The 23,460-nt window shown below is 38.1% G+C and overlaps 1 protein-coding gene and 1 pseudogene across 2 annotated transcripts in view; both read right to left on the reverse strand.

Moving 5' to 3' along the window:
* Positions 1 to 23,162, reverse strand: part of LOC131316801 (putative calcium-transporting ATPase 13, plasma membrane-type) — a 34,749-nt gene extending 11,587 nt beyond the window's left edge. For both annotated transcript variants that reach the window (XM_058346248.1, XM_058346249.1), the window contains exons 1-3: positions 22,468 to 23,162; positions 19,443 to 19,776; positions 15,816 to 18,009 (exon numbers count right to left, since the gene is read on the reverse strand). In XM_058346248.1, coding sequence (XP_058202231.1) covers positions 15,820 to 18,009; positions 19,443 to 19,776; positions 22,468 to 22,961 — 3,018 coding nt within the window. In that variant the 5' untranslated portion in view covers positions 22,962 to 23,162 and the 3' untranslated portion in view covers positions 15,816 to 15,819. The remainder of the gene's footprint in view (positions 1 to 15,815; positions 18,010 to 19,442; positions 19,777 to 22,467) is intronic.
* Positions 1 to 23,460, reverse strand: part of LOC131316802 (putative calcium-transporting ATPase 13, plasma membrane-type) — a 65,426-nt pseudogene that overhangs the window by 11,587 nt on the left and 30,379 nt on the right.

Below are 23,460 nucleotides of genomic sequence, written 5' to 3' on the forward strand. Positions count from 1 at the left end.
GATATTCATCTTTGAGAGGTATGCCATCTTCCCCTAACCCTAGACCTAAAAGCAACTCTCCTTACATCTAACTTGATCGTCGGAGGGTCACAGGGCTATTCCAGCCTTAGTGACTTGTTGCAGGTCCATCGGCGGAGGAACGGAGCAGCGGAAGTGAAGTACAAGTTCAGGCGAAGGTCCTTCCTCCTAAATCGAACCCCTACACTCACATTGAAGATCGCTTCACCTTTGAACTGTAACGTAAGCAGTACCGCGATTTGATAAGCTGCCTGAGAGAGTAAGTTCCTCCACATAACGTTGGTTATGAGAGGCTTTGTTCGACCCACTGGTGGTTTCTCCATTAGCTCCTTTGTGGGTTTTTCAGTGGCTAAAGCCAATGCTCCCAATGTGTCCATAATCAAGTTAACCCAAAACTATTGAACCGCGGAAAGTGGGACCTCTCCGGCTGAAACCGCAGCGACAAAGTTGATGACAAGGGCAGCAACATTCACAGTAAGCTGAAACTGAATGAACTTCTGAATGTTGGTATAAACACATCTCCCCCACCTTAAAACAGTGGCCACGGACCCAAAATTGTCGTCTAAAATGACAATGTAAGAGCTCTCTTTCACCACTTCGGTCCCCTGTATCCCCATCGAAAGGCCTATATCGGCTTCTTTCAGTGCTGGCGCATCGTTGGTTCCATCCCCAGTGACCGCCACCACTTGCCCTTTTTGTCTCAAGCATTGCACCATTAGGAGTTTGTCGAATGGAGAAGATCTCGCCATCACGCAGATTTTGTCGACCTTCTCCATTCGTTCCTCTGGTGTGTAGTTCCTGAATTCCACCCCTTCTACCAGTGCTCCACTTTCGATGTCCTGGTTAGGCTTGAGTATCCCACATTCGGTTGCTATCGCTCTAGCCGTGAAAATATTGTCACCCGTGATCATTTTCACGCTCACTCCTGCATATTGACACTCTTCCACAGCTTTTTTCACACCCGGGCGACACGGATCCTTCAAACCACCTAGCCCCAAAAGGGTTAAACAGTTTTCCTCTATATGGGTTTTTCCCTCTTCATTTTCTTGTTCTGGAACTTGCTTGTGGGCGAGTGCGATGCACCGTAGGCTACTAGCAGCCATACCTTGGATTATTTGATCAAATTTTTTCCTTTCAAAATCATCCAAAACCTTGATGTTTCCAGAGACATCGTAGTAATTCGAGCACATTGCCAGTACCATCTCTGCTGCCCCTTTCCAGTGCACATTCGTCGTGTTTTCACCCTTCTTCCTCATCAAAGCACCACTTTTTTTCTTCGTCGAGTTGAATGCTTCAACATGTACAATCTCACAACTCTGCTTGAGTCCCTCCATATCCAAGTTCAGTTCCAAAACAGCCCAAGAAAGAATCGCCTTTTCCGTAGGGCTACCAGAGAACTCAAATTCGGACCCTGAAATGGACTTGTAAACCGAACCAGTCGTGTTCAGACCAACACCTTGGTGAAGTAATTCAAAAACACTGGTTGCAAGAGAAGAGGAGCCATTTTCATTTACAAAGTCCTGGCCAAGCCAGAATTTTGTCACCTTCATCTGGTTAAGTGTGAGGGTTCCGGTTTTGTCCGTGCAAATAGTGGTAGCCGAACCTATTGTTTCGCAAGCAGAGAGCTTGCGAACCATGGCATTGTCACTCATCATCCGCTTTATCGAATAAGCCAGAGTGAGAGTCACAGCCAGAGGCAACCCTTCTGGAATCGCGAGGACCACTATAGTCACTGCAGCCGCTATGATTGCTACGACAGAGTTGATGATGTCGTCGGCTTTGGTCTTGCTGCCGGTGTACTCTGTATTCCCATTTTCGTCTTGTGTGTTTCCGGTGAAGTACCGGATGAGTAAGACGACGAGGACCAGGAAAGCGACGAGTAAACCGACTTTCCCGATGGATGAGGTGAGTGTGTTGAGCCTGGATTGTAGCGGGGTTTCTTCGTTGGAGTCGTTGCTGATTGTGCTCATCATTTCTCCCCATGTTGTGTTCATTCCGACTGAGGTGACTAACATTCGGCCAAACCCATCAGCTACCTGTTGGAAATTCAGAGACTTATTAAGATGTTGAATTGTACACAAAGTATCTTATACTAATCATGGAGAATCCAAGCACTCTCTCCTACTCAGCCAACCACTCTCTCTCCTCTTTCTCAGCCTCTAAATCCTAGCTGTCAAAAACACATTAACCAAAATTTCTCGTGTATCATGATGACCATCTTTTCTCACACAAGGCCAGTACACATACACACACTTCCCACTACAAACCAGTATCTTATTGGGATATATATATAACAGATATTGCGTGATCTATGAACAGGAAACTAGCAATACTTTGAGGCAAATATAGTGAAATTAGAGATATGTAAATAGTTGTTGAGTAAGAGCGTGACAATTTTCACCCATCTCGCAATTTTAAACCACGCCTAGCAAAAAAAACAACACTTAGCAAAAACTAATTAAAATTTGCCTCATTATAAATTTATTCTTCCGAAATTAGGCCCCATTCTCCCTAAATTTTGATTTGGTGTTTTTTTTCTATATTTTTGTTTTTCATAATTTTTTTTTTGGCTTTTCGTCGTAATCTTTGGAATTAATCATTCTTCTTGATGAGGAAAAAATGTATAAAAAACTGCACCAAAGTTAAAAAGAATTCATGTAAGACAACAAAAGTATAAAAAATACAAATTGTTTGGCATTTTCACATCTTTAGTTAATTTTTTTTTAATTTTTGCTCATAATTTTTCTTTTTAGACTACTCTTATCGAGACGAATGATTAATCCGAAAAAATTAAATAAATCGAACAAAAATTTAGAAAAGGACAAATAGTGAGCATGAGGTGTAACCGAGTTGTGAACTTATTGACTTGAGCACCTGATTAACAAAGGGTAAATTACTGAAATCTCCCCCGATTAACAAAGGGTAATTTAACAAAATTACAAATTACAAATTGCTCCCTCACATTTGTCGTGATGTTGCTGCTAGGAAATTCGACCAAATTTGTTTGACATCATCAAATCCTAATTACAATAAAACACACTGTCCTTTTATAACTTTTGAATGGCTGCAAAGGTGTGAAAATTGTCTTTTACAAGCTAAAAAAAGACAAGCTGGTCAAGTATAATTATAACTTTATGATGTCAGACAGATTCGATCGAACTTTCTAGCGGCCACAAAACGACAGTAGAGTAATTTGTTCTGAGACAGGGGGTATTTTGTGGTTTTCCAAACATGATCGGGGCAATCTATAACTTTCAAAAATCCCGAGGTGATTTTGGTAATTTACCCATAGGAAATTGGAAGAATAGATTCTACCCACTTTAACAAACTTTTCAATGGTAAAAATTAGAATCTTTACCGGCCAAAGGAAAAGGGGAAGGAAAAGGGGAAGGGAAGGGAAGGGAATTTTCTAGCTTCATCGCTTGCCTGTCTTTGGGTTTAAGGAATCTTTCATCATTTCCGTTGTGAGGGACCCCAGCCCGTTCCATAAACCTTCTTATTTTATAAGTATTTATTTTGATGCTTTATTCCACAAAACTCAAATAAGCAGCTTATTTTCACATTTTCAAACTTAAAAATAATGTAAATGAAAAATAATTTTTCAATTTTTGTTGCACCGTATTAAAGATCTCAAACAAGATCCACAGTGACAGTAAAATTATTTGCGTAAGCACATGATTTTTGAGCTTGAAATTACTTTTTAAAAAAATAAGTACTTAATCACCCTTTTGTGGAACACACCTTATTATTAGACAAAAAATAAGTTCTTACTTCGGTTCTGGAACGGGCTAGTCTACGAGTGAGTGGAAAATGCTTAGAAGCTCACCTCTTTTTTTTTTTTACTTGCTTAGAAGGTCACCTTGACCTTGCTGATCAGAAAAGCAGATTGCAATTCCAACGGAAAATTTTTCAAGAGCCGAGCAGGTACCACGTGGTGCCGGCTCACGCATCCGAGCTGTCTATTGCTTGTTTGAATGGCTCAGATTTGGAGAGAGAAAAATGAGAGAGAAAGTGATAGGGTAAGAGGAGAGAAAAGGTTTCAATCTAAGCCGTCCAAAAGTATATCGGACGGCTCGGATGCGCCGAGCGAGTACCACGTAGGATATACCCGCTCGACACTGAAAAATCACTCAATTCCAACACTCTGTACCATGGACACGTGGGGTCCTAAATAATGGACCTGGGCATATCGAATTTGTTCCTATAAAGGAGAAATGGCCCACGAGCTGCAGTTAAGGTTTTCATTTTCAAATGTGAATTGCAGTTATGGACATGGGACATGAGTCAAACGTCCAAGAAATTAACCCACACCCCATGACTGTTAACAAGAATTAAAGATGAAGAACGAGTCATGCACCAATCAAAACCCAGTGCTTATCCAATAATCAAACTTATTTTCAGCTAAGTTTACCACTTTTATTTTCTTGTAATCGATCAACTCAAGGGCGGAACATACAAGAGGCTACAGTGGGCTGTAGCCCAGGTGAAGTTCACATGAACGAAAAAAAGAGAGATCATAAGTAGGTTTGTAGCCCAATTAATTTTAGCCCAGCTCAATTTTTTCTTTAATAACCCAATTTCTTCTCTTTCCTTGTCGGTGAGCTGGGGAAAGCCCAACAAAACTTCTTCTCTTTCCTGTTTGCAGCCATTTGTGGGGAGTATGCTTAAATTTGTACTTATATTATTAAATGCAGAGTGTGCTTAGATTTGTTAAACGCAAAGCATTGGTGTTTGATTTGTGTGCTTAGATTTTTACTGATTTAGTTGATGCAGAGCACTGACTAATGTGCTCAAATTGGTTTAAAATGTTAGTTTTCTTACAATCTTACTCTTTAGGTTAAAATTATAAAGCATGTAGGAGGTCTCAATTCATCACATTCCAATGCTGCGAAATGTTGTAATGTTTTGATGAACGTTGGTCGGCATTTTGATTCATATATAAATTTTGGGTTAGCCAAGGGCAGAATCAGTTCCTAGTTCCGCTCTTGGATCAACTCTTTTAACCCGTTTCAATGGAGTTTGATTAGTTTATACCATCACTTTTGTTCTTTCTTTTCCTACGTGGTTAGGAAATTGTTAAATCCACTCCATGGTGGCAACCTCCGAACCATCTCGTGACTTTCCCTTTTAAGTCACACGCAATCGCTCTAGTTAGAAGTTAGATTCACGGTATTCAACCCTTCAACGTTAGGCGCAACGAGTCTTGACACGTCCGCAATTCAGTCAACAAGTGCCTACAAGCGCGTTCATGCTTTGCTCGGCGTCCAGTGCTAAAAAGAAACAGCTCCCAACTGTGTATTACACACTTTGTAGGATTATATACCTGATCCATATTAATTCATATTAAATTAGACAAAATGTACTAATACCTAAATACATACATGGTCCATTTCTTTGTTCATATGAGGTCAAACAAATAGACAAGTTTTTGGAAACTGAGGATTTGTTTGAGAGAAAATATCCTGTCAGTTACCATATAAAACTGTTTTCCGCGGTTGCGTAGCCTTCACCATTTCATACACTAATTTAGTCAGTCATCGGATATTGTATTCTAGTAGTAATTTCACGGGTTATTAATGGAATCTGTTTCTATGCTTTGCCGGTCAACTGAAGATTGCGTAACGTACGCTCAAGGAATGGGAAAAAGGTTCAGAAACAAAGAATCTCACAACAGTACTAAATTCATACCGAACATGGTAGATTCGTCGAAAAATTACTCGGTGCACTTTGATACCGCATGAGCACCGTCACATGATGTCTCAAAATCTTACAATTCCGCACAGTGGTAACGGCCCGAGAGACTAGATCACCTTCTTCAATTTTCCGGCAAGAGTGGATCACTTAAATCCAGTGGAATCTTGGAAAACTCTATTTACATGTGTTTGGTTTGATTGCCCATCAGTGTCAGCCCCTGAGCAGTTGATCCTATTGGATTTCTCTCATGAACCCACTTGATCATCATCGTCAGTACATCCAATGACTCATCTTTCGCTACTTACCAAAATAAAGCATACCCCAGTGGAGGATCCAGAAATTTGATATAGTGTGGGCACTAATTTTTTTGGCAACCGTAATATATGAGTTACCATTAAGCATATTCACACCAAAAAAAAAAAATTTAGCATTCATGATAAAGTAACAATTTTAAAGTATATATATATTTTAATAACTACCTACTTGGGCAAACTTGTGTATCTCGACTATATATATGTGTTAAAACAAAATTATCACATGTCCATGATCTATTTTCCTATTATTAACTCTACGAGTACAAGTTTCAGTGACCAAAAGTGTACAAAAGCAATATGTGGGTTCATATTGAATACTACACAAATGATCGGAGACATTGGATTAGTAGGGAAAACCTTGGTTCCGGCTATGGGAGGATAAATTTATGTTTTTTCTCTAAGGTGTGCACTATTTTCTAATGCCAGGATTTTGAAAAGAAAAAAAAAACTCGAGGGAGACTCAAACACACACACTTATTCACAAAGCCAACACTTTACCACTATACCAAGTGTTGCTTACTTGCACATATTCGACACACACACACACACACACACACACAGAGGCACGTGACCCCACGCCTTTATATAGGCTGCAAGACGCATAATAGGGAAATATGCATAATAAGAAAACCTAGAATAACTAGGAAACATAAATAATAATCTGTCTAAACTATAAACAGAATAATAAAACTTAGAAAATATGGCAACATAATATGACCTAATACTCCGTATTATGTTAATTAACAACATGCTAGATGAGTCTGGGGTTGCTGTTGATACCACACATTCACATATGATTCACCGCTAGGTATATGGGTTCCATCCATTTGGAAAAAGCATATGAATTTCGCGTGAATGTGTGCTGTTAATTAAAGGACTCTGGAGCACATCACATGGCACTGAGCAATTACTCACTTTGACCACTAATCATTTTATAGAATTGCACTCAAAATGTGATAATCAAATACGGTAGCGTCATTCGAGCATTTTAAAAGCGGTGTCCGAGACAAAAAACCCCATCAATACGTAAGGGTTACTTCGTAAGCACGATGAAGTCATACACCAATTAATGAATTTCTCTAGGCTAAGGACCGGTCGAGGTTAATTCATAACAGCATCCACATTTCCCTCTTTACTTCCTCTTCTACACTAGAGTAGCGAGCCAATCCCAAGAAAACCCCCAAAAAAACATCGTTATCAGCCTCGTTGAAATTGCCAGAGCAGTAGCCAGTGCTACAGTTCCTTGTTGAAACACACGAGGAACTGTTCACTCACGTCCTTCCTCCCGCCCAATCTGGAGCAGCATTTGGCTCCAAAATGGAACATATAGCCACAACTGATCCTTATTCATTCTCTCTCTTCCATTCTTGAATCTCATCTTTCTCTCCATCTCCCTATACATTTTTTTGTTTGTTTTGATATTGTGTGAAATTGGTGATGAAAAGCATGTATGTGTTGGTGTATATATCTAGTAGGTACTTGTATGATTTTACCATTCCCTCTGTATGATTTTGTATGATTATGTTCTGCCTACAAGGTGTTTGTGATAAGGTGCCAATGACATTTTTCTAGTAAAAGGACCACACAATGCTAATGACATTTTTCAGTATGACGCTGCTCGATCGCCGCCTTGTTTGGTTGATCTCGTCCCAAGTCTAGGTGATGTCGTCTCCTCCGGGTGGCCTTCCAGTAGACATTTGGCCATGTTTGTTTGGGTGAGTTTGAATATTTAATTGAGAAGAGAATGAGAGTAAAGAGCTTGATGCAATAGATATTTTAAAAGTGGATATATAGCTAAAGTAATAAAGTAGTTATTTGAGGTGTAAATTGGTCCAAAATGTAGAGTGTCTGAGGCGGATGCTCAAGCACGATGACTTCATACACCAATTGTGATTTGTAACTCTGTATTTTTTCACACTTTTTCCTCAATAACGTACTGCATGGAAAATGAAGGTGGTTGATTGTTTTTTTAAACGTGACTTAACTAGATATAAGGATCATGTAAATATCTCCATTCTTGTAAATTTAAAAACAAAATTCGTTTTATTTGTTTTGTTCGTCTTTTATGATTTTTTGTTAGATTCGATTGATATTTTCCGGATTAATCATCTGTCTCAATGAGAGGAGTCTAAAAATTATAAAACAGTGACTGAAAGTACAAACAAAGTTCAATAGTATCAAACAGCTGTTTTATTGGTTTAAAGTGCCGTCTTATTTGAATTTTTTCAACATCCGTCCATATTTTTATACTTTTTCAATGCGAACGATAAAACCCAAAAATTAGGATGAAAAGCTAAACAAAAAGTTATGAAAAATAAAAAATACAAAAATAAGTTTCAGACTTATAAATTTACAAGAACACAAAAACAATTCGAACGTGAGTTTGGTAACATTGGTAGAACATACTGCAATTAAAAATTTAAAGACCTCAGCAACATAAAATGTCTCATACTTTTTTTTTGGTAAATAAATGTCTCCTACTTTAGTCAAAGGTAAAAAGATAACTGGGGTCTTGAAATTTCTTTTCAGTAAATTTAGACTTCTTGTTGAATAAGAAATTTGCATGGAAAAGAGAAAACACATAAAGTAGGAAATAGGAATGTAGGAAAATAAAACAATGCCACAGTCAACTAGTTACTAGGTTGGTGAGTGAGCTCTTTGGTTAGATACAATTTTGTGGTTGTGAATATGACCCCAAAGGGGTTGGCTGGTTCTCAAATTTAAAACCTAACATGTGCTATAAATTTTTTTGGAGTTAGTTCATACAGAGCTTTTTATTGGCTTTAATCAATCAGGGCCCCTACTTGTCAACGGTGAGATTTGTCTCCTAAACTAGTCATGCTATGCATAAGCTAGCTCAGACACCTGAATTATCGTAGATTGTGGTTTTGATATGCCTTCACATAAATTCAGTCAAGCTCGACGCATAATTGACTAAACTAGACACCCGTGGTCAAGAGAGTTTAACTTCTTTTTTTTTTTTTGCCAATCTGTAGGAGATATCATTACATCATGTATGAAGACAAAGTATAAATCACGGGATGCTACATCCATTGTATGAGAGTCCACGAAATAACCAAGTCAAGCTCAACGCATAATTGACTAACTAGACACCCGTGGTCAAGAGAGTTTAAAATTTTTTTTTGTTTTATTTTTGCCAATCTGTAGGAGTGATCATTACATCATGTACGAAGACAAATATTAATCACGGGATACTACATCCATTGTATAAGAGTCCACGAGATAACCACGTCTAACAACTGAATCAACGGGATAAATAAGCCCATCAAACACTACAGCCCAGCTCAACTACAAGCCCCATTAAGGGAAGAAATAACCCAAATACCCACACATAGGTAAGAAAACTTGAACTCCTAATCTTCTAATGAGATGCGACAGTCATGGCTAACTGAGCTAGCCCCAATTGGTTAAAAGAGTCTTACTTAAATACGCCAGTTTAAATACATTTTGAAGCTCGACAAATTTGTCTGAGTCCTGCTCAAACCCAGATAACCGAACTCGTATCTGCATTCTATGAATCAACCAAACAGAAAAAGACAAGAAATGCACTACATTGGCGGTGTTACGTGTAGACACTATTACTCAGCTGATTGGTTGCTTGAATACCACAGATATTGCGAGCGCTAGCAAAGAGCAGAGAGAACCCTCCCTGTGGTTGGAAGGTGTTGGGTAGAATACTACGACAGTTTGGCTCCCACCGGTAATGGTAAAGTCGCTAAACCTGTGCCTGCTTAGAAGGATTTGCTGTTAGATTATGTTTTAGTTTGGGAGAAACTGAAAACTATATTCACTCTCCATTGGGTTATTCGTTCTTGGGCCGTTTTTCTTTTGTTGTTTGGGTAGATGTAATTCATAGTGGAACACTAGATCTGGAGATCACTCTAGAGTCTAGAGGACTGCCTAGCTCATCGACCGGGTTAATCCAGATCTTTTCTGCTTACGAGAAAACTGCCAACACATGTGAGATACCAGATACCCAAGAACCTAACTGATCTTGTAGAGACACAAATAACATAGGGAAAGCGGAACACGAAATAAAATTCTCAATTCGAGATTAAATTCTTTACTTACACCGCCGGTGTAAACATTTATTTCTTTCGAATCAATTATATTGTACCACGTCGACATGTACTATTGATTGGGACCACTATTTTGCAACGTGGCGCGATGTAAAGAATTTATTCTCAATTCTGAAATAGTAACCAGTTAAGTAAGAGAAAGCCAAAGACCCCAACAATCCACAAAGAGAGGAGGACAGAACACTAAAACAGAGAGAAAAAAGAACCTCCTATTCGATTTTCACCATCGAGTGGCGGTCCCGGTAGCTCTGTATGTCGCTTTGTCATCTCTGTTGCTTTGTCGTCTGAATAGACTCCAAAGTTGCGGGACAGACTTCGTCGTTCCGGACCTAACTCCGACGGCGTCAAAGAGAAAGATGTTTGAGGGAGGGGTGGAACCTCGTCGCCGGAGTTGGTGGGGATGCCGGATCCAACTCCGACGGCGTCGAAGAGAAAGATGTTTAATTTTAATTCTACCAAATTCTTGAGATCCAATAGCAAAGACCGTAGATGGTGACCTCGTTAAAAACGGTTGGGTACGGAATACGCGTGGACGTGTCCTATGTCATCTCTTATCTTATCCAGAAGCAAAACGGCAGTGGTAGTTCATTTAAGAATGCGGATTTTTAATTCTAATTCTACCAAATTCTTGAGATCCAATAGCAAAGACCGTAGTTCATTTTTATTTATTTAGGGAATTGATTTTAACATTCTAGTTTTAGTCACTGACATTTCAATTTGTGTCTCAGATCTTGTTCCGCTTTCTTTTTAAACCTTTTTTTTTTAAAATAAAGTAATTTCAAGCTCAAATATAATAAAAATAAAAAATAATTTTTTAATTTTTTTGCACCGTTTAAAAGATCTCAATAAGATCTATCAAACAAGATCCATATTGGTAGAAAAATTATTTGCGTAAATACATGATTTTTGAGCTTGAAATTACCTTCTTTTTTTAAACGTTCATTTTTTCCGAAACCGGAACGGGGCTTTAATCATATGAAAAAACAAAACTAAAAGTGAAGTGCCAAAATCACATCCCTCTTATTTAATCCCCGGGAAGAAGAAGTTTTATTACAGGGAGGACGGGCCGAAAGCCCTAATATCCTCTAAACTCTAGAGATGATAGCCATTGGGGATAGTCACCCGCCAACATATCACTCTAACACTACTACAAAATGGTATAAAGATCACGGTCCAAAAACTAAAAAGATCTCACTTTTTGTAAAAGCGTAATAAAATGTTATGGACTATAGTTTTAATCTCAGTTATACAAAAAAACTGAGATGGAAAGATTTTTTAATCTCAATAATCTAAAAAGTGAGATTGTAACTTCAAGAATAGATCTCATTTTCAAAAAACTGAGATGAAAAGATTTTTTAATCTCAATAATCTAAAAGTGAGATTGTAACTTAAAGAATAGATCTTGTTTTTTAAAAACTGAGATAAAAAGAACCTTTAATCTCAATCATATAGAAACTGAGATCGTAAGTTAGAGAATACATCACATTTTTTTTTAGACTTGAGATGAAAGCTCTTATATAGGAAAAGTTGAAAGTCGCTTACCCCTTAATCGACTACGCGCGCAATACTCCTAAATAAATGTCACTCTCAACCATTCTACAAAAAATTATTTCGTCAAAAAATGGGGTACTTTCGGCGATGAAAATATATTTCGTCACCAAATGGATACCTTTGGTGATGAAATTTATGAAGATTGTGTTTCGTCGCCAAATGTATTTCCAGTACAACTCTATGCTCAAAACTCTATTAATTGGGATAATTCAAATTGGGTTTGAACAATAACACAAGGGGCTACAACTTTCATGTTTATCAAAATTTCTAATTTTAATATTTGAGGGTTCAAAATGATGTTCGAAATATATTTTAATGTTAAATACATATGTTATATATTAAATATTTCAATTATATATTGAAAAGTGTGTGTGGTGCAGTTGGTTGAAGTTTCTATGCAAAACTCAAGAGATTTGAGTTCAAAACCCAGCAGGATAAATAAAGGGGGATTTTTTCCTTTAGGAAAACGCCACTTTCAATCTCGGTTTTTTCAAAAATTGAGATTATTACTCTCTAAACAACCACGATTTTATAATGAAACTAAGATGTTAAGCTATTAAAGGTCACGATTTTGTCTTTTTTAATCACAGTTTTTATGTTTTTAGTCACGGTATTAATGAGTTTTAATCACGGTTTTTATCTTGTGGTTAAAAGATAGAGACTTTTAGTTACACCTTGATAGACCACGGTTTTGAATGCGAGATTAAAAGTGAAAGATCACACCAAATAACCGAGGTCTTTATCTATTTTTGTAGTAGTGTAAGAGCATCTGCAATGAAATTTGGTATATTTGTGTGTTAAAATGTTTGTTAAAAGATGTATTAGGATAAAAAAGAGTCCCGCAAGTGTGTGTTAGACATTGATAAAATAAAAGTGTGTTAAAACATCCACAGTGAGTTTGATAAATTTGTGTGTTAAAATGTTTGTTAGGATAAAAATGAATCCCACAAGTATGTATTAGGAGTAGTGAATATTTATATTTTATGGTTGGAATTTGAATTATAGAGATGGGGCCCACTTATTATTTGCTAGCATAGTTGTCAAATTTGGCACACATGCTAGCACACTATAAGATTTAACACACTATAGCATACAAACTAGCACAAGCATTGTGACACAAAAAATACATTTTTGTTTGCTAAGTTTTAACACACACAATTAAACACACTAGTTAGTACACCCATTGTAGATGCTCTAACATCAGACAGAGAATGCTTAGCCGCAGAATGGACTACCTTTTTATAATCACGTTTTACATGAGAAAACGAACAAGAAGAGAATAAAGAAGCAAGTCGGAGACATTCAATTGGTAGAGAGCTTGAATTGGTTGCAGTGCGTCCCCTTCTATAATGACCCGAGTGTAATTCCAATTCCACCCATGGTGTTACGCAAATCCAAAGCACTGTCGACATTGATTTTAACAAGATCAGTGGCAGGTGGCTTCCAAATCGGTTTCTGGGGTGGGATAAGTGAAGGAGAATCCCCTCTTTTCTTATCTCTAGCACTAACAAATTCTTGCCAACCTGCTAAACCTTGCTCAAGTATGACCATAGTTCATTGTTATTGTAACTTTCCAAGTATTTTGTTGGGAAGATTACAATATGATTAGGATTTATCCGGCTAGGACCACTACCCAATAACCACTGTGAACAGCCTTGGCGAACTGAACTTGCATTGGCCTCTCTCTCACACAAAGAACGAAACTCGGAACTTTGATGTATGAAATTCGAAATTGGTGTTAAACGTACAGAACAAAGAAATGGGATGCTCCGATATATACACAAAGGACGACCTTTGCGTTGCATAGGAGAATTAAATCCACGTAACCGCTGGAATGAATTATGTGCCATAAATCTCACATCATGGGGGCATTAGCCATCAGTAACCGCTGGACTTTAAAAGTGCCTCATCCAGATTCAATGAACCAAAGTGCGTCTATTCGGTTGCCTCGAAATTTTCCAAATTCATTCACAAATTTTCCAACACGTAGTTCTATTTTTTTTTAATTGAGATTATCTTATATATCTCTTTGAGTGCTCTAACAAACAGAGATTGCTATTGTTGTAAAGAGTAAGGCAAGATGCTATGACAAATATTCCAATAAATATTACATAGCTCATACTGAAACCAAGTCATTTGTAAATATGTTGTACGATTTTTTTATTTCTCCAGTTCCATAACAAAGAGATGTATTTTTCTATATAAAATAAGGAGAAAGCTATGACACACATGGTATACCGTATGTCTAAATTATGACAATTTGTGATTTTTATTATGTCAATTTTTGATTTTCTAATGTATATTTATGATACTAGTTACGACTTGTACTTTAAAAATAACCTGTTGAATAGGTCATTAATATGTTACCCATAATTAAAAAATATTGCTATTATGTAACCACAATCATTCGTACCAGAATCAAATATATGCGTACAAGATCACAAATTAAATAATTATGTGTTCAAATAGATATGAACATAATCAATAAATTACAACAATAAAAAATATCAATTGTTTTCATAATTTTAAATTTATTAGTTTAGAAAGTAAAAAATATATTCCTAGAAACCCAATTTCTAGTCCACCCAAATTGATAGTGGACCACATGTGAAAGTCCATTAAAGATAGAAGAGAGAGAAACTCAATATGAGAGTGAGGGATGACCGGTTAGATAGGTTGTCTTTTTTTTTAATTAAAAAATTAAACGGTTAAGATTAGATTATTTTAAATTCAAAGGAATATATAGAGGATGCGTACCGTACATACTTGAGGCAAATTCTAGGTCCGCCACTGGCTCCACATTATGTGGAACTCAGTATGAAGTTTATGTACCCCACCCACTTCACTTGAAATCTGACTCAACAGGGGCATACCCCCGCAGCCATACAATAAACATTGAAACAAAAAAAACAAAAAAAAAAACCAAGCAAACAAGTAGAAGGAACAGAGCCACCTAGCTCCAAAACCAAACAACTAGTTGCAGGGAAAAAAACAATGGGAGTCGTCATACGTCCTCTTCATATGCATCCATGAAGTTATGTAACCGGCAATGATCTCCGTTGAACTAAGGGGTTGCTTTTGAAAGATTCTTCTAATTCTTTCACACCAAAGTTTATATGTAACTGAAGTGAGAGAGAGAATATGAACATTGAGCAGCATGCCTGAAGCTCAGAGTTTTCCTGTGTTGGGTAGCACAGTCCACTTCACCAAGCAAGTTGAGGGCAGCCCTATTAATTGCATTCTTTTGTAGAAAAAAAAAAAAAAAACTCCCAAAACTAGTAGAATAAGGGCAGCTGAAGAACAAATGGACATGATCCTCCTAGGCAAGCCCACATAGCACACAAACTCCACCAGTACTGGTATGGTTTAAAAAAAACCCATTATGTATCAGTATCGTATAGGCCGTTACGTAATAATTTTTTGGACTTCCGATACCATTATTTACTTTTGTAACAGCAGTTATGGTCCAATATCGGCCAATATATGACCATATTACCAATACCATTATGTTCTGATACTGCGGTTTGAAACCCTGGTGATTCAGTGGTAATGCCGTTACTGTCCAATCTACTTTGAAGATCCACATTTCAACCCAAATGTGTTGCTACTTCACTGTTTTATTTCCTTGTCTTGTAGAATGGATGATCTACCTCTAGGCCAATGCCATCTTCCATTCAAAATCCAGTAAATCTTCCATCTTCCTTTCAGGGCCAGACCAAAAAAAGGCGCTTAGTACAGCTTCAATTTTGCCCCCACTCTTATTTCGATGAGCGTAGTTCTGTACTTCCCCGATATAGAGTATCTTACATATCTCTTTGATGCTCTAATAAACATCACAATACGAATGTTGAAAAGTTATTATTGGCTAGATGGCATACCTAAATTCTATTGACTGGATGATCCGGTTGGCTAAATTCCTTCGTCAAATGACTGGATGCTTTTGATAGGTCCCAATGTTGTCTTACTGAGATCTTGCGGTTTTAGTTTCTATCCAAGTCAGAAACAGAGATTGCTATTGTTGTAAAGAGCAAGGAAAGATGCTATCATAAATATTCCAATAAATATTATTACATATAGCTGGTAGTAAAACCAAGTCATTTCTACCGACACCTACGACATAATCAAACACCTATTTGACTTATTCACACAGCTTTTGAATTCCCCAATTTGAGATAGCTGAGAAATGGCTTCTCTGGAACAGGAATCCATTTGACGGTCCATCCAATAGGCCAAGAAACTGAAGCAAACCCAACACAAACTCCCCACTGCAACCAACTCAACCTCTCCGTATCCGCGAACTTCTTCAAGAACTCCACCATAACCACCTGAAGCACAATCGTCACCCCAACAATCACCAAAAACAACTTGCTCTTGTGAATTCCTTCAAACACATTCTTCTTCTCGAGCTTTCTCGCGTTGAATTCGTTGAACACTTGACACAGCACGAAGACATTGAAGATCATTGTGTCATTGACTTTCGAACACACATTGAAAATCGCTTCGCCTTTGAATTGTAACGTAAGCAAGACCGCGATTTGATAAGCTGCCTGAGAGAGCAAGTTCCTCCACATAACGTTGGTTATGAGAGGCTTTGTTCGACCCACTGGTGGTTTCTCCATTAGCTCCTTTGTGGGTTTTTCAGTGGCTAAAGCCAATGCTCCCAATGTGTCCATAATCAAATTAACCCATAACAATTGAACCGCGGAAAGTGGGACCTCTCCGGCTGAAACCGCGGCGACAAAGTTTATGACAAGGGCAGCGACATTCACAGTGAGCTGGAACTGAATGAACTTCTGAATGTTGGTATAAACACATCTCCCCCACCTTAAAACAGTGGCCACGGACCCGAAATTGTCGTCTAAAATGACAATGTCGGAGCTCTCTTTCGCCACTTCGGTCCCCTGTACCCCCATCGAAAGGCCTATATCGGCTTCTTTCAGTGCTGGCGCGTCGTTGGTTCCATCCCCAGTGACCGCCACCACATGCCCTTTTTGTCTCAAGCATTGCACCATTAGGAGTTTGTCGAATGGAGAAGATCTCGCCATCACGCAGATTTTGTCAACCTTCTCCATTCGTTCCTCTGGTGTGTAGTTCCTGAATTCCACCCCTTCTACCACTGCTCTACTTTCCATGTCCTGGTTAGGCTTGAGTATCCCACATTCGGTTGCTATCGCTCTAGCCGTGAAAATATTGTCACCTGTGATCATTTTCACGTTCACTCCCGCATATTGACACTCTTCTACAGCTTTTTTCGCACCCAGGCGACACGGATCCTTCAAACCAACTAGCCCCAAAAGGGTTAAACAGTTTTCTTCTATATAGATTTTTCCCTCTTCATTTTTTTGTTCTGGAACTTGCTTGTGTGCGAAAGCGATGCACCGTAGGCTACTAGCAGCCATACCTTGGATTATTTGATCAAATTTCTTCCTTTGAAAATTGTCCAAAACCTTGATGTTTCCGGAGACATCATAGTAATTCGAGCACATTGCCAGTACCATCTCTGCTGCCCCTTTCCAGTGCACATTCATTGTGTTTTCACCCTTCTTCCTCATCAAAACGCCACTTCTTTTCTTCGTCGAGTTGAATGCTTCAACATGTACAATCTCACAACTCTGCTTAAGTCCTTCCATATCCAAGTTCAATTCCAAAACAGACCAAGAAAGAATTGCCTTTTCCGTAGGGCTACCAGAGAACTCAAACTCAGACCCTAAAATGGACTTGTAAACCGAACCAGTCGTGTTCAAACCAACACCTTGGTGGAGTAATTCAACCACGCTGGCTGCAACAGAAGAGGTCCCTCTTTCCCCAATACATTCCTTGCCTAGCCAAAACTTTGTCACCTTCATCTGGTTAAGTGTGAGAGTTCCAGTTTTGTCCGTGCAAATAGTGGTAGCTGAACCCATTGTTTCGCAAGCAGAGAGCTTGCGAACCATGGCGTTGTCACTCATCATCCGCTTCATCGAATAAGCTAGGGTGAGAGTCACAGCCAGAGGCAACCCTTCCGGAATCGCGACAACCACAATAGTCACCGCAGCAGCTATGATTGATACGACGGAGTTTATGATGTCGTCGGCTTTGGTCTTGCTGCCGCTGTACTCTGTGTTCCCATTTTCATCTTGTGTGTTTCCGGTGAAGTACCGGATGAGTAAGACCACGAGGACCAGGAAAGCGACGAGTAAACCGACTTTTCCGATAGACGAGGTGAGTGTGTTGAGCCTGGATTGAAGAGGGGTTTGTTCGTTGGAGTCGTTGCTGATTGTGCTCATCATTTCTCCCCATGTTGTGTTCATTCCGACTGAGGTGACTAACATCCGACCAAACCCATCAGCTACCTGTTGGAAATTCAGAGACTTATTAAGTTGTTGAACTGTACATAAAGTATCTTAGACTAATCATGGAGAATCCGAGCACTCTCTCTCCTACTCAGCCGATCACTCTCTCTCCTCTTTCTCGGCCTCTAATTCTTGACAATGCAAAACACATTAACCAAAAATTTCTCGTGTATCATGATAACCATCTTTTCTCACACAAGACCAGTACACATACACACACTTCCCACTACAATCCAGTGTCTTATTGGGATATATATAACAGATTACATGATCTATGAACAGGAAACTAGCAATACTTTGAGGCAAAATATAGTGAAATCAGAGATATGAAAATAGTTGCGAGCTGGCCGATTAGAGTCACGATAAATGGCTATAAGAAACTTGTACTCACACTCCCTTCAGGGAGGTTATGACAATCGAAACAAACACAGAGATAATACCTATATATGTCCTGTAATTTTAGTCCACTAATTCATTCTGGATGTACCATGGCACATATCCAAGTCAAAAAAAATTTGATAAATTTGTTTTTGTCCTTTATCCTTTAAGAGGTGCAACAGCTCTGCATTGTAGTTGGAAGTTTGAAACACAGTTATGTTGTTTAGTAAAAGACAATTTAAAGGACGTGTCATGAGGGGCGCGCAGAGCCAAGATTTTTAGTTAGTGAAGTCAAAAACTATACTCATATCCAACTTATTTTCCTTAGTAATCGAAACAAACAATCGAATCAAGAGGTAAATCAAGGAGTAGATATGTAATGGTCTTTGTGCTTTTGCTTTGTAATCCACGAGGAAGACTTTGCATATATTGGAAATGATGCATCACAATCTCATCTGTAATGCTGTCAACTCGTGAGGAGAAGAGAATGCTTGAGAATTTATATCGTATATGGAGTTTGAATTTGTTGGGTCAGTTTAAAAAGTTTTTATGAGGTTAAAATAGTAAAATTTGGTTCCGAAATGTAAAATGTCCTTCTCCTTCTGAAAAAGGGATTGTACCACAATGGATCCGCCCATGCATGTCATGTACTCCCTTCGTCCCTTTTTAAGTGTCCTGCTTCGTAACTTCAACTTTTTAAAAAGACATCATCATTATACCTTTCACATCAACTTTTTCCTCCATTTTTCCTACTTACCCATCATCATTACACTTTTATTCACTAACTTTTTAAAATGGAATCTACTTTTAGGGACAAAATGAAAAATTCACCAATTTTTACCCACTAACTTTACAAAATGGACACTTATTAAGGGACAGCCCAAAATGAAATACTGGACTATAAAATAGGGACGGAGGGAGTAATTTTTTACCAAGAAGATTTGTTTTTTTTGGCTAATTTGGTAATTATCGGGTTTAAGCTTTTATAGTTAACTAATTATGATGGATTGACTGAAATAATATGGAAGGCTTCAATCTTAACCAATTTGGAGTACCTTTGTGCCTGAGAACAAGAATGGATTCTGTGTAAGATCAACTTCGACATGGTCGCTTTCCCCTGTCATGCTGGATTCATCTACTAGCAACGAGTGCCCATCGATGAACAACCCATCCGCCGGAACTTGATCACCAATCTTCAAATAAACGACATCTCCCACGACGATCTGGAAAATGGAAATTTGTTGCCGCCTTCCGTTTCTCACGACGTCAACTTGGATGTTGTTGCTTACTTTGGATAACTTGACGAACTGTCTATTTTGCCTGAAATTGCTTAGGGCTGAGACTGCTATGACCAAAAAGACTGCAACAAATATGCTTCCTCCGTCGTACCTGTTAGAATTTAGAGTAGATGTTTATGTATTAGTGCAAAAATGAAAACTTTCTTTAAGAAAAAAAAGTAAGATAGCATGCGGTGGGATCGATGAGAGAGACACGAAAAATTGATGTTCTAAAGATGTACTCTGTCTCCTTTTTGAACAAGTTAAGATTGTGAAATATTGCTTGGTAAAGCAACTCGTCAATCAAACATGTCTCCACGTAGTACGATGAGTAACAAACATAGAGCCATTATACAACAATTGCCAAAATATAATAGTACTCAAAAAATAATCATCTACGGAGTATAATTAATGGGCTTTTTGACTTTTTTGGCCCCAAAGTATTTTTGCCGTGCCATTTTGGTCCTAAATATTTCAATTGCTAACATTGCATCCTTAAAGTATCAATTTTGTCTTTAAATAGTCCTTGCGGCTCACGCCGTTCCTTCCTTCTGTCAAAACCAAGGGCAAGCTTGGTATTTCACCCCTTCTCTCCCTCAAAACGGTGTAGTTTGGTTGGAATTTGGAAAGTTGATTTTTTCCTTCTATTATTCTCTTAGGGTTCTCATTGAAAGCCTTAAAGTCAAAAAAATAATTATGACTCTTTAGAATAAAATGACCAAAAAATTAAGATCTTCGCACAAGTTCAAACAGATTGAAAATTTGAGCACTTAATTTTTTCATCATATTTTTTAATATATAAACACCCTAAAAAAATCAAGTGTTTCAACGGAGGGAAGGAACGTTGTGAGCCGCAGGGACCATTTAAAGACAAAATTGATACTTTGGGGATGCAATGTTAGCAATTGGATATTGGGGACCAAAAAAAGTCAAAAAACCATAATTGATGTATAGTAATGTGCATAAATGAGAGAGACTAAGTCGTGTGAGAAAATTGTAGAATTGTCTTTTATTTGAATTGACACAAACAAATGTTAGAACTAATTTTCACTTTCATCTATTTGCAACCACGCAATCTTTTTTCTTTTTCTTTTTTGTCTTGAAGAGGGTACGTAAAAGTCGGTCGGAAAGTAAATAAAACCTCTCAAAAGTGTTACTAGTTTTACCAACACTTTTCCCATGAACCAGGGACATGCCTTGTACATTGTAGAAGACTTGAGAGTCACGTTTAACTAATCTTCTATGAAGTAGTCTTGTCTGATACTATCTTAAACTATGGGCAACGGCTATGGGGCACACCTAGCGTCCGATATGCACCTATAACATTTACTATTGAGAGGCATAACATTTACCACTGTTAGGTGTAATATTGGCGTAACATTTTACTAAATAGGCTTTAAGATGCGTACCGTATATATGCACTCTTAACCATTGGGAGAGACATAACATTTACCACTTAGAGGCATAACATTTGTCTAAAATAGGCATAACATATTTAGTTACACGGGCTATGTACAGGGGATGATGCTATGGTGTCCCCGGTCATTTTGGGAACACCGTAATTTTTGGCATAACTTTATCATTAGGAGTATAACTAAAATCAATTACAAGCATAACAGAACCCAAACAAAGCATAACCAAGGAATATTCAAAAAACCAATTAAGGCGTAACTAAACCCAACCAAGGCATAACAAATAAGTTATGCCTTGTTATGATTTTGGTTATGCCTTACTATGGTTCTGTTATGCTTGTAATGAGTTTTCATTATACTCAATGGTTTTATTATGCCAAAAGTTACGGTGTCCCCAAAATGACTGGGGACACCGAAGTCATTCCCGTGTATAGGAGCTTTTCCCTAAACAATGAAACTGGGACACTAGAGCCTAATGGTTGTATGGTAAAGAAGAAGTTAACGCCATTGTTAACAAAAAGTCTATGAATATAATTCCAGACACAACTATGTATGGAGTCGTTACGTTCTAAGTGAAGGCATGTTTTAAAATGGAGAATAAGTTCTATCAACCCTCTATATAAAATCCCACTTTTCCTCCAAACCAAGCACATCGTGCCACTTTATCAATCTCATAAACGTGTCGCGACGCAATTGGTTTGGACAAAAAGTGAGCGTTTACACCGACGGTTCTTTCTACGGTTGGTGTAAAATCCACTATCCCTCCAAATCAATCGCGTTGCGCTACGTCATCAACCTCATAAATGTAGCGCGATGTGATTGATTTGGATGAAAAGCGGGCTTTTACACCGATCTTTGAAAGGATTTAATCTATTTAAGATGATGTTCTAACATTGCTCTCTAGTGAATGGAGTGGGAAGGGGTTTGAGTACATAGTATAGATGTTCATAACGTAAGCCCAAAAACAAAAACTGAAATTATTAGACTCTGTTTGGTAAAGTTGTCAATTTTTTGTTTTTCATTTATGAAAAACAAGAAATGAGTTTTTGTTTATCTATTAAAAAATAAAAACAAAAAATATGTTTGGTGATCCTAATAGTTTTTGTTTATTTATTTTTTGAGCTGCCAAAAGTGTTTTCAAAATAAATGAAAACGCAATTTTTGTATTTCTAGAATTTCCGTAAACTAGAGGAATTGATTATGTATTTTATAAGCAAAAATAGTAACACAAACATGTTTATGGTGCATATTTAAAAAAATATTGGAAACAAAAATAAAAAACTGAAAATAAAACTTTTTGAAACAAAGCCTTAGCAAGAGTAATTCCGTTATCTAACGAAATAAACCAAAAGCCAGAAAACTAAGAATCTTAAACATCAAGCAATACATACCATCCATCTTTCAGGCCATGTTCCTTGATGCCAAATCCAAGTGAAAGTGCAGCACATACTAAAAGTATCAAAATGGTGGGATCTCTTAGAGCCTCCCACACGAAATACAACAAACTTTTGGCGGGCGGCCTTCGGTAAGTGTTTGATCCAAATGCTTCGCTTCGTCGCGAAACATCCTCGGCAGCCCCGCTAATCCCTTTCTCCAAATTTGTTTCGAGACTACAAGCCAACCCTTCGACCCCGTCATACTTCCCAAGCTGGTCCAGGTTTTTCTGTTTCACGATCCCTGCGAGGACCAACTGATCGACTTTTGGAAAGCAGGGGTTTGGTTCGAAAACATCGATAATGACTCTGTTTGATGAGACGGGGGATTTCTTTCTGGGTTTTTTCAAGAGTGTGGTGGAGAAGGCCCTCGAGCAGTAGATGACAACGAATGCCATGTGCCATCTCCTTTGGTTGGGTTTAGTGAGTATGGTGGTGGGAAGAACAAGCATGGATCTCTCCAAGTTATCCAAGCTAGCTTGGAATAGTGAAAACACGTTTGTTTTCAAAAACACCAAAAATGTGATTTTTGTTTGAGGTTTGTGTGGAAATGAAACAGAGAAAAGGGGGCAAAAAGGGAACTGTATTGTTAGAGAATGCAAAAAAGGATTTCAGATCGATCTCTCTCAGAATAGTGCAAAGGTCAGCGTCGGTGATTTGCAATTGTTGTAAAGGGTCTAAAGGGTTTAAGTATGGTATTTATAGATGCGTTTGGTCGCGTAAATGACAAACCGGATACTGTACGGGTGGATATGGTGTAGAAGTCTGGGCAACAAAAAAGTATCAATAGTTATATTAACACCCTTGCACAAACACTTTACACACATAGTCACATCTCTTGGTGGGTCCCACACACATTGAAAGTGTAATGTGTGTGGACTCCTGTGTGAGGGTGTGTTCCAGAACGCCCAATAAGTATTTATTTTTTAAAAAGGTAATTTCACGCTCAAA

The sequence above is a fragment of the Rhododendron vialii genome, chromosome 2a (assembly GCF_030253575.1).
Source record: "Rhododendron vialii isolate Sample 1 chromosome 2a, ASM3025357v1".
NCBI lineage: Eukaryota > Viridiplantae > Streptophyta > Magnoliopsida > Ericales > Ericaceae > Rhododendron > Rhododendron vialii.